The sequence below is a fragment of the Rhea pennata genome, chromosome 1 (assembly GCF_028389875.1).
Source record: "Rhea pennata isolate bPtePen1 chromosome 1, bPtePen1.pri, whole genome shotgun sequence".
In the NCBI taxonomy this organism is placed as follows: Eukaryota; Metazoa; Chordata; class Aves; order Rheiformes; family Rheidae; genus Rhea; species Rhea pennata.
The window spans coordinates 201109084-201125061 of record NC_084663.1 but is presented as its reverse complement, the minus strand read 5'-3'; the positions used below and the strand labels follow the sequence as shown (position 1 = coordinate 201125061).

Sequence of the window (15978 nt, the reverse complement as noted above, 5' to 3'; positions counted from 1 at the left end):
TGTGATTTGTTTAACTAAGCATGAAGTTATAGTGATGCAATTGTTTTATAAGAAATCTGATTTCATTTTGTGAAATTGTCTCACTGTACAACACTTAGATCAACAGAAATATAATATAGACCTTCTGTGAATATTATTTATTTTTTCATTCATTCATTTATTTTTCATTCATTTGTTTTGCTGCAGCATGATGTTTCTGTGCTGTAGCAGAGATTTGCTGAAGCACAGTGCAGCAATTTGCAGTCATGCAGAGATCTGTTCTGTAACCTACTGCATTGCTAATGTTGGTGTAAGCCAACACCATGTAAGCAAAACACTGAAAGGAAACAGACTTTTTTCCAATAAACAGGCCGAATATTGGTTCATACTATATTCATAGCTTCTTTTTTTCACAAATTACTTCTTCCGTTTTAAGTGCTAAATACTGCTAGCTGAATTATTTTAATACTGGTAATGACTATTAAATCATTAGAAATTATGTTCCAAGGTGCTGTGCAGGCATACAGGCAACTCAGAGAGTATTAATACTGCATGCATACTCAATACTGGTAAGAATCATTTTCTTTTTAAGAATATATTTAGCTTAAATAGATGTGATCTTTTTAGGAACCTGACTTACATTTTTCCTGGGTTTTCTCTATAATTATTTTATGTAGGAAAAGTTTGGTAAATTTTTAGAGGCCATATTTCTAGAGTTCACTGTGGCTTTGGTTCAGCCACACCTACTGCTACAAGATACATCTTTGACAGTGTCCCTTAGGTTGAATATATCTATGAATAATCTCACGTCTCTTGCTGTGTTTTTTCTGCAAAGAGCACAGTAAAAGTACTGGCAGTCTTCAGGAATCCCAGACCCTGAAGACAAGAGAGAAAGTCTGGAAAAAGGAAGACTTTCCCTTGATAGAGGAGAACTGGGTCAGAAATCATTTAGGCACACTTGATATCCTCAAATCCATGGGCCCTGATGGGATGCACCCTCGAGTGCTGAGGGAGCTGGTGGATGTTAGTGCTAGGCCACTCTCCATCATTTTTGAAAGCTCATGGAGAACAGCAGAGGTGCCTGAGGACTGGAAGAGAACAGTCTTCGAAAAGGGCAAGAAGGAGGATCCTTGGAAATTACCAGCCATTCAGCCTCGTTTCCCTCCCTGGAAAGGTGATGGGATACCTGGATGTCATCTCTAAGCATGTGGAGGAAAATAAGGTGATCAGGAGTGGATCAGGTGATCATTATGGATTCACTAATGGGAAATCACGCTTAACCAATCTGATAGCCTTCTCTAATGGAATGGCTGTTGGGTCCCATAACATCTTCATGAGTAAGCTCAGGAAGTGCAGGCTAAATGAGTGGACAGTGAGGTGGACTGAGAACTGGCTGGAAGTCAGAGCTCAAAGGGTTGTCATCAGCAGCGCAGTCTAGTTGAAGACTTGTAGGTAGTGGTGTTCCCCAGGGTTGGTACTGGGTCAAGTCTGGTTCAACTTCTTCATCAGTGACCTGGACGAAAAGACAGAGTGCCTCCTCAGCAAGTTTGCTGACAATAGCAAACTGGAAGGAGTGACTGATGCATCAGAACGCCATACTGCCATTCAGAGAGATCTGGACAGGCTGGAGAGCTGGGCGGAGAGGAACCTCATGAGATTCAACAAAGGCAAGTGTAGGGTCCTGTACCTAGGGAGGAATAACCCCATGCACCAGTACAGGCTGGGGGCTGACCTGCTGAGAAGCAGTTCTGCAGAGAAGGACCTGGGAGTGCTGGTGGATGACAAGATGACCATGAGCCAGCAGTGTGCCCTTGTGGCCAAGAAAGCCAGTGGTCTCCTGGAGTGTATTAGGAAGAGTGTTGCCAGCAGGTGGAGGGAGGTGATCCTGCCCCTCTGCTCAGCCCTGGTGAAGCCTTATCTGAGTGCTGGGTACAGTTTTGGCCCTCAGTACAAGAGAGACATGGAGCTACTGGAGGGAGTCCAGCGTAGGACTATGATCAGAGGACTGAAGCATCTGCCATGTGAGGAGCGGCTGCAAGAGCTGGGCCTGTTTGCCCTGGAGAAGACTGATAGGGGACCCTATGAATGTCTACAAATACCTTAAGGGAGAGTGTCAAGGGGATGGGGCCAGAGTCAGTGGTGCCAAGCAACAGGACAAGAGGCAATGGGCAAAAACTGAACCACAGGAAGTTCTGCCTGAATATGAGGAAGAACTTCTTTCCTGTGAGAGTGACAGAACACTGGAACAGGTTGCCTGGAGAAGTGTGGAGTCTCCTTCTCTGCAGATATTTGAAACCCGCCTGGATGCCATGCTAATGTGCTCTAGGTAACCCTGGTTGAGCAGGGGTTTAGACTAGATGATCTCCAGAGGTCACTTCTAACTGCAACCATTCTGTGACTCTGTGCTGTCATATTGGCTAGCACTCTTGGGTGAATTCCCTCTGGATTCTGTGTGTTTGAATACGTTCTAAGTGGTTCTCTAAGTAGTCTATAACTGTTTCTCTCCCACTGCTAGCTGCCCCTTTGCTTCCTAAACTATGCTACAGAGGCTTTGCATGTGAAGCCTAAAGCAAAATAGTGAGTAGTCAGGCTTTTATGTATTGTTCCTCACATTCATCAACAGTCCCTCATTTTCTTTACACTTTTGCATATGTGTAGAATCCATCTCACCCTTAATTGTTCCTTGCTGGTCTTGGCTCCAGCTGGATTTTGGACTTCCTGATTTCATCCTGAAGTGCACAAGCAGTGCTTTAATCCCATCCTTTGTTGTCTGTCCTTGATTTCACTTCTTGTATGTTCCTCTTTTCTTGTATTTTAATCCATTGATAAACTCCTTCCTTACCCAGACTGTCCTGCTGCTGAAAATTCTGGTCTTTCCACACAGTAAGATGATTTGTTCTGAAATTCTAAAAAAAAAAATTCTTTTCTCTCTTTCTAATCAGCCAGCTTTTCTGGTAACCGTGCCTATCCTCAGCATAGGTATTTATAAATGCAAATAATAGCTCCTGTTTATGGCATTTGGCCATTAGCCAGATCTTTAGAAATTCCCTGTTGTAATGCTCTTAATTTAGTGCAGCAAGTAGCTTTTTCTCATACATTTTAAAATATCAAGATATGTATTTACAAAAAATGGTATGAAAGGGACTGACTGGCTGAAAGGTAACTTAAGTTAAAATTGTATCTAGCAGGTCCCTCATGATTTTTTTTTTCAAGCTTTTAAGATAGAATTCCCATGAAAAATCTGTTGATGCAGATCTTTGACTTAGTATAAAGCTTGTGCATTTTATTTCTCATACTCAGTAAAAATCTCATTTTGCAAAACACTGCCTTAAATATCAATTTGGACATGTACAAGACTAGAATACACATAGAGTACATTTAGAAGTTGTAGAAAAGACCTATGTTTGTATGTCATATGTATGTTCATATAGTCAGCAGAATATTTTATACTTATGAATGACAGCTGAATCATTTGAAAAGTTAGAGCTTGTTCTAGCAGAAACTCAACATATAGAAATAATATTCAATGCATTATATCAGAATGAGTTAAGTAAATTGTGATATATGAACAGCAGTTTACAAAATCAGAAAAAATCTTATTGCCTCGTTATACACCCTGCAAAAATTATATAAACATGGAGTCCTCACATTGAATGAATCTTCTTATAGATGTGATTGCTTAAAGAGAAACAACAATTTCTTTTACAAAATCCATTAGAAGTCAGAAGTAATAGCTCATCATACCTTCAGATAGCTGCTAAATGTGATACTCATTTAAAATATTTACTGGTGATTAGCTATTCTGCTTGTTCTTGAGACTTAGACATTTGTACAATTAGTACAAAAAATTATATTTTGTTATAGCCACTTTTTCGTTCTGTGACTAATTGTTGAGCTGAAATGAATAGCAGGTGAATAATGGAAAATAATGTAGCAGTGTAGTAAGGCAAGCAAAATGTTAGCCAGGGTCAAGAAATTTCAAGTGTATCTTGCCTCATTAAAGGTAATTACAATAATCTCATAGACTTCAATAAAACAAAATGTTATCCTTGAGTTCTTTTTTCAGATTTGTTCTGACCTGCTCTTACATTCAGCAAGTCACTAATTCTGTGTATCTTCCTGCTGTTCCTTGCAGGTATTGTTTACTTAGACTGTAACTGCTCACCATCTGCTGAAAATTAGTCAGATGTATAGTTGTTCCACAGTTCCTATACTGGTTTTTACCTTGTTAATGGCAGCTGTGAGGACACTACATTAAGGAGTTTAGGGGAGGATGTATAAGGACTTGTAGAACTCTTAGACTGCTGGATCATCGTGCTCAAGCTCATATGTCTCCACAGCTGTTACTGCCCAAGTCATCTGAGGTAAAGCTAGTGTGAATATGTCCACCCAATATTACAATCATATATCTGAATACAGTGTTTTTACTGTGTTTAGAATAGGGGAGTTTGTGATTATTTTTTCAAGATGCAGTTGTAATATAAAAAGAGCTGTAGTTTCCTCTGTATTCATCAATAGACCAGATTTTCGGTTTCGACTTCCAGTTCTTTAATGGGACTCTCAGCACTGGTATCTGACTTAATCTCTCCCAATCGCCCATAATTCTAATCATGTTTCATTGAATAATATAGGTATAATTATTGAAAAGATAGCACTACAAACATGCAATTGAAGTTATTCTTTTAACTTATTACTGTTGATGTCAGAATAAATGTAAATTTATTTCCTTCAAATAATTTAGCATTTTTATAGCCCTTGTATCAACTGTGCAGAATATATATTAACTGACATCTATGAAGTGCATCTAACATCACAAATATAATAGGCTGCAGCATAAATTAATGTAGCAACGTACAAGTGTATTTATTATTATCTAACAGTCAGACAATTTAAGTGCTTAAACTTAACAAGAATTTTTAAAATATGGGGAGTATTCAATACCTTCTTTATATATCCGTTCTGTATATTGTGGTTATATACCCATAAAAGAAATGTGCTGTGCTATTGTAATGGAATGGAACTCACAGTAATGTGCTGTGATGGGAAACGCAGCCTTTGCCATTGCAGCGTATCAAAGCAGCCCTTCAAGTAACCTTACAAATTCTCACCGGAATGGCACTACCTATATGAGAATATATTAGTGCCATGAGTATGAGAAGTTTGTTCTCCTTCAAGAACAGGCTGTAATTATCCAGGTTTCTTAAATTTGTCAGGGTGTTTAATTAGTTAAGGTCATCCACATCTTTTGCCCTCCCCTTTAGCTTCTTGTTCTCCAACTGTTCTGTGTCCTAGGGACCTCTAAAAAGTAAAACCCATAGCTATCCTTTGGGAGAAGATACTGCTGGGCCAGTACTGGGCCTGTGCAGTCTATTTCCAGCATCCTACTGATCTTTCTCTCTTCCTCTGCTGAACCCCTGCTCTACAAAAGAACCTGCTTGTTGTCAAAGGTGCACGATCCTCTTCTGTTCCTCTTATATAAAAGGTATTAGTGATGTCAATGTCATTCCCTTTCCTCCTCTGTATTTTGCACAAGGGGCATATAGCTCTGGAACAAGTCCTGTCCTACTTTGCATCTTTATTGTGTGAATGTTCAGCTTTGAGTTGACCTTGAAGGAATAACAAAAGATCAAGCATGGACCTGCACTGTTAGTAAAAACTCATCCACATGCAATGTGAATGATTTACTTATGACTGGCATTAAAGTACCCTTGTCCTAATGACCTTCATGGATCCTGTTCTTGCAGAGATGGTAGGGGATACTGAGGACTGAAAGAGACTGTTAATACAGCAGCGTGGGTAACTGCAGCCAAACTACAAAGGACAATATTAAGTCTGTGGTTCTGTCACAAAGAATGTCAAACGGACATCTGTTCTCTGTCTTGACACACTAAGGTCAACAAAGACCAGTTGCATTGCACTGAGTTACTACTTTGCCGGTATTTACTAATGTGATTATGCTATAGCTTCATATTTTACTTTAAGCTGTAAAGTATTATAAAAGCAGAAATTTCTCCTGAACAGTTTATTGTAAAGGGATTTATTGTTTCATTCAGAGGAAATAAAACATAGAAATGATTTTTCTTTTCAGACTACATCTTTCTAAAACTGGTAGATGGCAGTAGAGTATCTGCTTGATATTTTCTATAGATTTACTGAGAGGCAATTTGATAGGTTTTTGTTCAAAAATAAGAATTCTTTTATCTGTTCCATAGTTTTGGAAAGAAAATAGTAGATATCTGACTGACAAATCTTTTCTGGTGTGGTTTCTTAAAAGTAGAACAATAAATACATTTAGTTCAGAAATGATCAATTCTATTTTTTTTTCAATGACATAGAATTTCACAAAACATTTGTGGCTTTATTTCTTTCCTCCCTTTTGAATTGCAAAACTGTGTGTATTATTTGATTGTATTGTATAATTTTTAGAGTATATTGCTTGTGAAATAAGTACAAGACTCAGATACCAGCTTGTGTTTACTATATATTGTATTTGTCAAGTATCGTGTTTTACAGTAGTAGTGATTTACTGAAGGCAAGCCTTTTTATTCATCCCATGCATACATGGAGAATAGAAGCAGATTTTGTGTTCCTGGAATTCTGTTTTTATTAATACTCCTCAATTTTTATTTTAATTTTAATGTTTAAAATAATTTCTAACAGTTCCATATGAAGTCACGTGGGATCATTCATTATCTTTCTTGTTTTCCATTCTGTTCATTATCTCTTTTACTTTCTCCAAATGTGTTTTCTTTAAACGTAATGCTGTGGTATATACCCACAGAAACCTATAAAAAGAAGTATGCAATACATGAAAAATCTGAGCTGCAGTTAGTTTTAATAACTGGGTAAATAACTATTGACATTTTAGGTTTGATTATCACACCTTTTTTAATCTATGTAATTCACATTTTTTCAGTACTGACAATGCAAAGATATATGCAACATAAGAATTTTCCACTAAGATTGGAAAAAAAAATATTTGGTAGCAATTTTTGTATACTGTCCATAGTTATTAAATGCACTATTCACAGATAAATTACTCTATTGAATTTTCAGTATAAATCCTGCTGTGATTAGTTTTCCGTACCTAAAACAGGGTTCCTGTATGAAAACTGATGGTTCTGAATAACCTTTTCACTCCTTTTATTATTAACCATAATGGCTTATTATTAGCCATTAATTTATATTTGTATTAACTTTCTTTCCACCCCCTCTTGTATTTTCAGTCATGGCATTGTTTCCTACTTTATGGTAATTCTTTGCACTCTTGTTGTTTATTCAAAATATTGAGATGTGTATTTGGACTGGACTAGGACAGCATGTAAGAGATTTTAGTTTGTAATGTATTAAAAGAATACATTAAAATAACAACAGGGAACATTTTGAAAGTTAGATATTTTAAAAGTGCTCTGATTTCAGTAGCCCTGTTTTGCTATGATTAGTTTCTGAGATTGCTTAGTATTACAGCTATAATTGCAGCTACTTAGTACCTCTCCAAATCAGAGTGCAATGGATATGATTCAACTGATTTAACATTGATGTCTGAATCTATTCTAGTCACTTCTAGTCTCTCTTCATGGTGTTAGAAGTATCATTTTTAAGACATAGCTAGTCTCATCCTAATATAAACATCTAAAACGGTGTCCTGAAATTACCTTTTCTATATGTTAACCATAATGTGAGCTGATAATAACTACCTCACTATATATATAGTGTAGTAAGATGAGCTGCAAGTTTGAATTTTGATTTCTAGGAAATGAAAACCCTCATTCTAGTTTTCACAATACAGACCCGTCTATCTCATTTACCTACCTAAGGACCTTAGTCTTCCTATGTAATCAATAGAAAGGACTTCTGAAGGACAATTGAGTCACAGTCAGAGTCACAGAATGGGTGAGATTGGAAGGGACCTCTGGAGATCGCCTAGTCCCACCTCACTGCTCAAGCAGGGTCACCTAGAGCACCTTAGACAGGATCACGTCCAGGTGGGTTTTGAATATCTCCAGAGAAGGAAACTCCACAGCCTCTCTGGGCAACCTGTTCCAGTGCTCTTTTGCTTTAGTCTGCTTTAGATCAGTGTATCGATTATATAAGTAGTATAAGATGCAGGACTGAACCTTGTCTGCTTGAGAAGCGTTTGGTTTATGTCTCCACATGTTCTGAGTGTACTTTTACATAGAGAAAGGATCTCACACTTGCTTTCATGTAATGGTCTCTTTAACAGCTGAAAGGGTTGCACCTACACTTCAGCTGGATAGAAAAAAAAAAGGGGACTGGTCAAGAAAGTTTGCCTCATGAGATGTGGACAAAGAGTTGTTTTTTTTTTTTTTTTAATCACAGCAGAATTAAAATTGGACATGGATGCCTTGATGATCATCTCAGCCAGCACAGTTGCACTTCAGTAGTAACACAAATCTAGTCATCTCAGAAAATCTTAGGGACAAGTGATCTCACAAATAAGGTTAGGTGACAGAAACAGTGGGTTTTGATCTCTCTGGAATGTGGGTACTGATGTTGTAAACATATCCTAAAAGTCTTGGTTCATCCGTTTAAATTAACATTATAGTAGATGTGGAAATGTTTCTTAAAGTCAAAAGTTTAGAAGCTAAAACATTTCATGAAGGGTGAAAATAACTGTCAGTGAGCCATTTTGGTATGGGGGGGGGCATTCCGTCAAAGAAACGATAAAGTGACAGAATTTTTACGTGGGACCATAGAAGAGCAAGCAGATCGTTTCCTGAGAGAATCCCTACAACAGTGAAGCTCAAGCTAGGAAAAGTAATTAATGATGAAAACTGATGTGGAGGGCAGGGCTTGAGTTAAAAAATAAAAAAAAAAAAAAAAAAAAAAAAAAGCACCTTGAAGCAGATACGACCTTTAGCATAGAGATCTCTTAAAGAGATGATGAAGTCTACTTATTCTTTTGTCAGTTTTCTGTCTTTAGATACTTTTACTTAAATGAACTTATAAACTAAGTTTATATCTTTTATTTTTATCTTTGTCTTGATTTCTTATGACATGTTAAACACACTGCTAAATTAAAATACTTTTTGGAATATTGTATTTATTCACTCATCTTCTGCATTTCTGGCAGCCCACTTTTCTTTATTTCTCTTTCTTTCAGCTACTTCTTGCTCTTCTCTTCTAATTCTTCCTCCTCTCTTTTGCATGAGAAGTTCAGACTGAGCTGCTACTGCTCCCCCTGAGCACAGCAGATCAGTGTAAGCCGGGATTCAGAATGGAAGTTGTCAGTACAGTCCCCAACTCCCTCAGCTCGTCATCAGAAACAGATTCAAAGAACAAGAGATGTTTGAATTCAGCACTTTCTCTCAGAAGTTTTGCTATTGCCATTAAATTGAAGGGAATGGAATTACAGCAGGTTTGTTGCAGAGTCCCTATTAATTTAAAGTCCTGCTGATCATCCCAGTGCCTTCAGTTTAATCTTTTTCACCATGCCTGTGTACTGAGAGATATTTATTTACGCTAGTGTTGGTTTACCCAAATTTACTCATGGGAGTAGACTCACTGCCAAATGATATCTAAGTTTATTTGTCCTGCAAGTGTTACATTCTCTGTGTATATTGGTGGGATTTCTGGCAATGTACCAGATGTATATATATTGAGGTATATGAGATGAACTGCTCTTACTGAACTTTGGAAGACATGTCTGAGCCTCTGAAAATGAAAGAATATTTGAAGAAACTTTGGGAGTTGGGAAATGTTGGCACTAAAAACGCTGGGTATATACTGGCCATAAATTTAGGGTGCAAGTTACAGGACAGTTTCTAAACATCAGAAGATTGAGAGTCCAGAACTACCTTGTAATAGGAATAGGGAAGAAAGAAAACATCCACCTGGTTTTAAGATTGAGTTTGTTAAATTTGTGAGGTTGTCTGTGATAGCTAGGGACTAGACAGGACCCAGTAAATTGTTATACGTCTGTGAATAAGAGCAAACTTGCTTCACATCAGTATGGAGTGAAAGTACCCAAGTGTTAATTCTTCCAGCCCTTGTCAGCTGGTCAGTGTTGAAAACATCACTAAAATCAGCTGAGAGGTTTTTCTATGTAGACAAAGGGAAGGGTGTAATACCTAGGCAAGAGCCTGAAATAACTTGCAGTGATACATCTCATGAGAGAAGAAATGGGATGTACTAGCAAGATCTATTACAGATTTTTCATGAACATTTGTTAGAGATTATAGTATGATATAGTGCTCTAGGATACTGAGAGTTAAAACTTGATTTCTTTTGGCTCAATATTTTCCATTTAAGTGTTTAGCTTTTGATAGCTAGATCCCAATATTTTTGAACTACTTTTAAAAAATGTGCAAGGCAGAAACAGATACAGTTGCTCTGATCAACAAAAATTGAAATAGTGGATTTATAGTATGTTTCACATTTAAATTGCCAAATTTTGTAATACAAAACTATAAATGGACAGCTAAACTTTACATACAGTAAAGCCAGAAAATACTTTATCACTTTAAATATTTGATTTTGCAATCACTACTTCTCAAATTCATTTCAGCTGTATGGAACTAAGTGTTTATACCTATGAAGTCACTTAAAATAGAATGAAATCCTCAGTAAGTTCAGTCCTCCACATTCACAAAGCATTCATATAAAATCACTACAGCTTTATGCAAGTTTATATGGAGCACCTCATACTGAATTACCAATTAAAGTACATTCATTCAATGTAAATGTTTTTAATTCATTGCAAATGATGTCAGGCAAATATCCAAAACAAACTGTAAGAACCAAAACTGTAGTAAAAGAATGATATCTGGAAGGCACAAGTGCGTGTTTATAATCTAGGTTGCTTGTCCAAGTATTTGCATTTGTTCAGAATGCAAAAGAAGAGTTAACACACATGATAGAGATACTATCATCAAAACATTTATCAGAGAAAAAAAATGTATAAATTAAGCAAGAATCTTTTCTTTTATATACAATAGCTGGAGCAACCAAAGAATTATTATAGGTTAATAATTAGATAAAAGAATTTTCCGTAATAGAAGTTTGCAACATAGTATTTGAAAACTTAAAAAATGAAATTAGAAGAGTTTTCTTACTTGTGTGAAGAACTGCAATTTTGAATGAACTGGTAGTTTTAAAATCTGAAAGATAATCAAACGTAATCACACAACTATAGAATTATGTAGGTCAGAAGGGGCCTCCAAAAATCTAGTGCAACCTTTTGCTCAAAACAAGTCTAGTTAGAGTTGCTCAGGGCTGTATCCTGTTGAGTTTTGAATGTTTGCAAAGATGGATATTCTGCAACCTATCCCCCCACCCATTCCAGTGTTTAACCATTCTCATGGTGTTTTTTTTTTTTTCCTTATGTTAAGTCAGAATTTTCCATATTACAGTTTATCTCTTGCCTTTTTTCTTTTCAGTTTAAATCCCCCAAGAAGAGTCTGCTTCTGTCTGCTGTGCCACATCTTGTTAGGTAGTTGTAGACAACAGTAAAATCTCTCTTTGGAAAACACAGTGGTCTTAGCATCAGTATGTCATGTTCTCCAGACCTCTAATCATCCTGATAGCCCTGCACTGGAGCTGGTTCAGTATGTCAATGTTTTGTGCTGCAGAGCCCAAAACTGGACGCAGCACTCCAGACAGTTGCACAAGAGCCGAATAAAGGGGAAAATTCACTTCCCTCAACCTGATGGCTATACTCCTGGTGACATCTCCTAGGACGTGGTTGGCCATCTTTGCCACAAATGTACACTGCTGACTTCTGGTCCTTCTACCAGGACCCCGCGGTCTTTTTTTGCAAAGCTGTTTTTTAGGCAGTCAGCACTCAGACTGCATCGTAGCATGGAGTTACTCAACACCAGGTACTGGACATAGCATTTGCCCTTGTTAAAAACTTCCTGAGGTACCTGCCAGCTTATTCCTCCAGTCTGGTGAGGTTTCTCTGAATATCAGTAGTGTTCTCCAGTGTATTGATCACTCCCCTTGATTTGATGTCATCCAGAAATGTGCTCAGTGCTCTCTGTCCTATCATCCAGGTTGTTAATGAAGACATTAAGCAGTATTTCTCCCTGTATTGATCCCTGAGGGAAACTACTAATAACTGGCTGCCAGCTGGACTTTATGCTGTTTAGTCACTACCCTTTGAATCTGATGAGCTAGCCAATTTTCCTCCCACCAATTTTTGTCCACTTACCGAGCTCATGTGTCACTAATTTGGCTACAGGAACATTATAGGAGACTGTGTTAAAGGCCTTGCGCAGATCCGAATCCACTGCCTTCCCCTTGTCCACAGTGCCAATCATCTCACTATGGATGGTAGTGAGGTTGGTCAGGTCTAATATGCTCTTGGGAAATCTATGCTGCCTGATCCTACTCACCTTCTTGTCCTCCTTGTGGCTGAATAAGGCTTTGAGAAGGATTTGCTCCATAATCTTCCCAAGGACTGAAGTGAGGCTAACCAGCCTGTAGTTCCCTGAATACCCCTTCTTGCCTTTCCGGAGGATGGGTGGGATGTTTATGTTTTTTCCAGTTATCTCTAACCTCCCCGGACCTTTAAGAGATGATAGATGGTATATAGAATCCTCTGGGACAACAGATTGTATTGTCGTTTCTGATGGAAAAAAAAAAATCCTCAGAATTAACATGATATGACAAAGTGAGTTTTTCATGAAAATCAAAACTATTTAAATAAATATTTAAATAAATATTTGTTTTTATATATCACTGTTTATGTGTATATATATATTTTATATCTTAAAATTTTGTTTTATTTCTTGTATGACACATTTAGTATAAAAATAAATGATACTAAATATTATAAAAGTTAAAATAACCATTCAGTGTACTATCATCCAGTATTCCCTATCGAGGCTGATAAATTAGAACGTACTATTTGCTTTAGCTAAAGAAAATGAAAACAATTTATCAGAAAACAAAACTACATCATCAGACATCTTTCAAGATTAGAAAATAAGTCAAACCAGCAGAAACAACTCTTGTTTTAAGGGCTTGATTTTTTCTATTTAACAATGAAATAGTCTAGTTCTTCTAAAAATAATGTATTTTTATTATCAGATTTAATTCTTTAAAGTTAAGCAAAAAAGAATGGAATTAGTATGTGCTTCTCTAACAAGTCTTGCAAAAATATACTTTTAAAGAAAGCTAAATTTCTGTTTAATGTAGCACTTTATGTGCAATTTAAGAGATGTATATACTGCAATGTCAGTAAATTAGTTTAAGTGCAATATTGTTTCTTTATATATTTATATTATTTCTTTAATTTTGGGTGGCGTATAGAAGGAAATAACTGCTATAGGTAGTGGTGAAGTTCTAGAAAAATTTTTCAGTTGGAATAGTTTGCAGTTTTAATACCGGGTTTGATCCATTTACGTATGGAGTTATCAGGATTGCTGACAAAAAAAGGCATTTGGACAGGAAGAATTGGGAGGTTCCTTTTTTCTGAGAGTGTTGTAGTAATTCTTTTAATGTTTTTTCCTTTTTCATTCATTCATTCATTCATAAAAAATGCATTTAAATAATATGAATTGGGAGAGCCGAGTGAACTGGTTATAACTGTCTTAGAATTGTGATGTCTGATAGGTACTATGTACATTTAGTAACATATTCTGTTTTTTTTATTTATTGATGGAGCTTATTTAAAAGTGGAGCTTTTTTTTCTCCCCATAGATTCTGGTAAATACTCATTTAAATTAATTGCACACCTCATTAGTTTTAAAATTACAGTTGAACACAAGACGTGACTGAAAAAAAAGAAAAATTTGCAAGTTTTTTGGTTTTGTACTTAATGTGAGTGAAGCTTAAGTATGTAATACAGTGGATATAGGTTTTGTTTGTGTTTCAATTAGAACATGATTAATCATTAGATGTACAGAAAAGTATAATTTGTAGATGAATCAGAGAGCAATTGTTATAATATTGCATTTTTTTTTTTACAGAAAGGAGTTTGTTTAACCTTCTTCAGTATTTGCAATATTTTCCACTTTCCATCATATTCTCATTACACAGGTCATTTCACAGCTTCGGATCCTGAGCAGATCAGTAACTGCTGGCTGCAAATTTGACAGAGAAATATGGTCTATTGAGCTATCTCCTGTTCTCAACCTATGGAAGAAACTCAACCAGGTAGGAAAGTAGCTAATTTCAAAAGACAACTTTTTCTCATTAGCTATATTAAAAGTAAGGTTTAATAGATTGTATTGAATATTGATACATTAGAAGTGGAAAAGTAAATGAAGTGCATTTGAGGTGGAAAGTACAATGTTCATGTATGTAATTAGCTATGAAGTCTGTGTGTGGGATAATATCAGCCTATCACTTTCTTCTTCATATGAAAGTGAGAGCACACTCCAAGGACTTGTGACTGACATCTTGTATGTGTTTCTAAAAAGAACAATAATATATTTTAGTTTTGAATATATTTTGTTCATTTCTCTAGTATGCATGAAGTAATGCTTGAAGCTTTTTTTTCCTGTATCATGCTGAAATACAGCACTAGCTCTAAATTGATAGTTCATAAAAATCCTTGCTACAAAGCTTGCAATATATAATGCCCTTTCCTTTGAGGATTTTTGTTTTGCTCTGTTCTTCCGGTTTGGCTTGGTATTTTTAATGTATATTGTAAGGCTTGATTTCCAACCACTGAAATATTTCTATGGGTATTTTTTTAACTGCAGCATGTGCCCATTCTCTTTGAAATGCAGCTGCTACAGGAGGTTTCCTCTCACCTAATGTTAGATAGCTAGCTAGTATTTGGCCCGTTTTGCTGCTCAGTGGTAAGAAGTAGATCACAGACATTGTGGCCTAAAAACGTATCTTTGAGACAACAACAGTAGAATGGAAGAAACCTTTCCTTTACTTAAATATTAGCATACAAAGAAGTGACATGAGTGGCACAGGAAAATTTGCAATTACATTTTGAAATCTCTTGTTAAATTGGCCTTTAATCCATGCTAAGTGTATGATAATATCAACTTTTTTGCAAAGTCTATCACAGTACTAAATAATTTTATGATGAATTCTGTGAGTCATCTGAACATTTCCTGGAGTTAACCATGTCTGTGATCTTGTGAGAAAAGACAATATTTTTCAATATGGCACCCTCTGTTACAATGTACTGACTGAAGTTAAACATCTCTTTAAGCCTGCAATCCTTCTGTGCAAGAGTTCTGAGGAAACTGTTGAAACTAAGTACATTTACATATACATATCAGGGAATTAGCTATGGTGGCAGTGTTTGGAAGATGGATAAATGAGGCTAGTTGTAAACTTTGAAAAGAAATTATACTACATAAATACTCCTTTACAGCATACATTGCTGCTGGTTAGTTCTTTATCATTATTAACCATTAGCACTACATATTCAAAGCAGCTAATCTTTAAAACTTACATCCTAAATTAGCTGCGAATGTGCAGTGCTACAAAGCCAGTGCCATGTAGCCAGTGCTGACGGCTCTGATACTTAATGGTCTGAGTCCCCCAGGCAGAGGTAGTCGGGCCTGAGAGCTCTTTGACAAGGGCAGCCGGGCTTCTCCCCTGTCCCCTCCCCTCTGAGATCGCCTCCTACCATAAGAGGTTTCACCTGCTAGGTAACTCTTAGCCTGTGGCACCTTCCCCTGAACTAGATACTGTGGAATGCTTGGAGAGGTTATTTTCCAGGCTTTAGCAGGTGCCTTATCATACTGCTCGGGTATTTTTCTTTCTTGCTTAGCTGCATCTGCTTATCTTAAAGCAAAAACAGTCTCTTACCAGCTCTTAAGGTTGCTCTTCTTCAGTGACCAGCAGGTGACCATCAACTGGTTGTTGGTAGTTCTTGAGCCTCTCTTTTTAACATTTTAAAACCTTTGTTATTTCATTCCTCATCTGTACGTCGCAACAAAAGACACTTAGTACTAAGCTCCAGTTCACACCCTAAGCTCTCTTAAAAAGTTCGTAACAAACCTATAGGGCCAGTACTGGGACCTTGCACAGTTGTGTAAGGTAATGTGGCCTGTTCTCATCAAT

At 36.7% G+C, this 15978-nt stretch overlaps 1 protein-coding gene across 1 annotated transcript in view; it reads left to right on the top strand.

Annotated features, from left to right (window-relative positions):
* DYNC2H1 (dynein cytoplasmic 2 heavy chain 1) overlaps nt 1-15978 on the top strand; it is a 167775-nt gene that overhangs the window by 112511 nt on the left and 39286 nt on the right. Inside the window, exon 83 of the mRNA XM_062567281.1 lies at nt 13984-14100. Within this exon, the coding sequence (XP_062423265.1) occupies nt 13984-14100 (117 nt within the window). The remainder of the gene's footprint in view (nt 1-13983; nt 14101-15978) is intronic.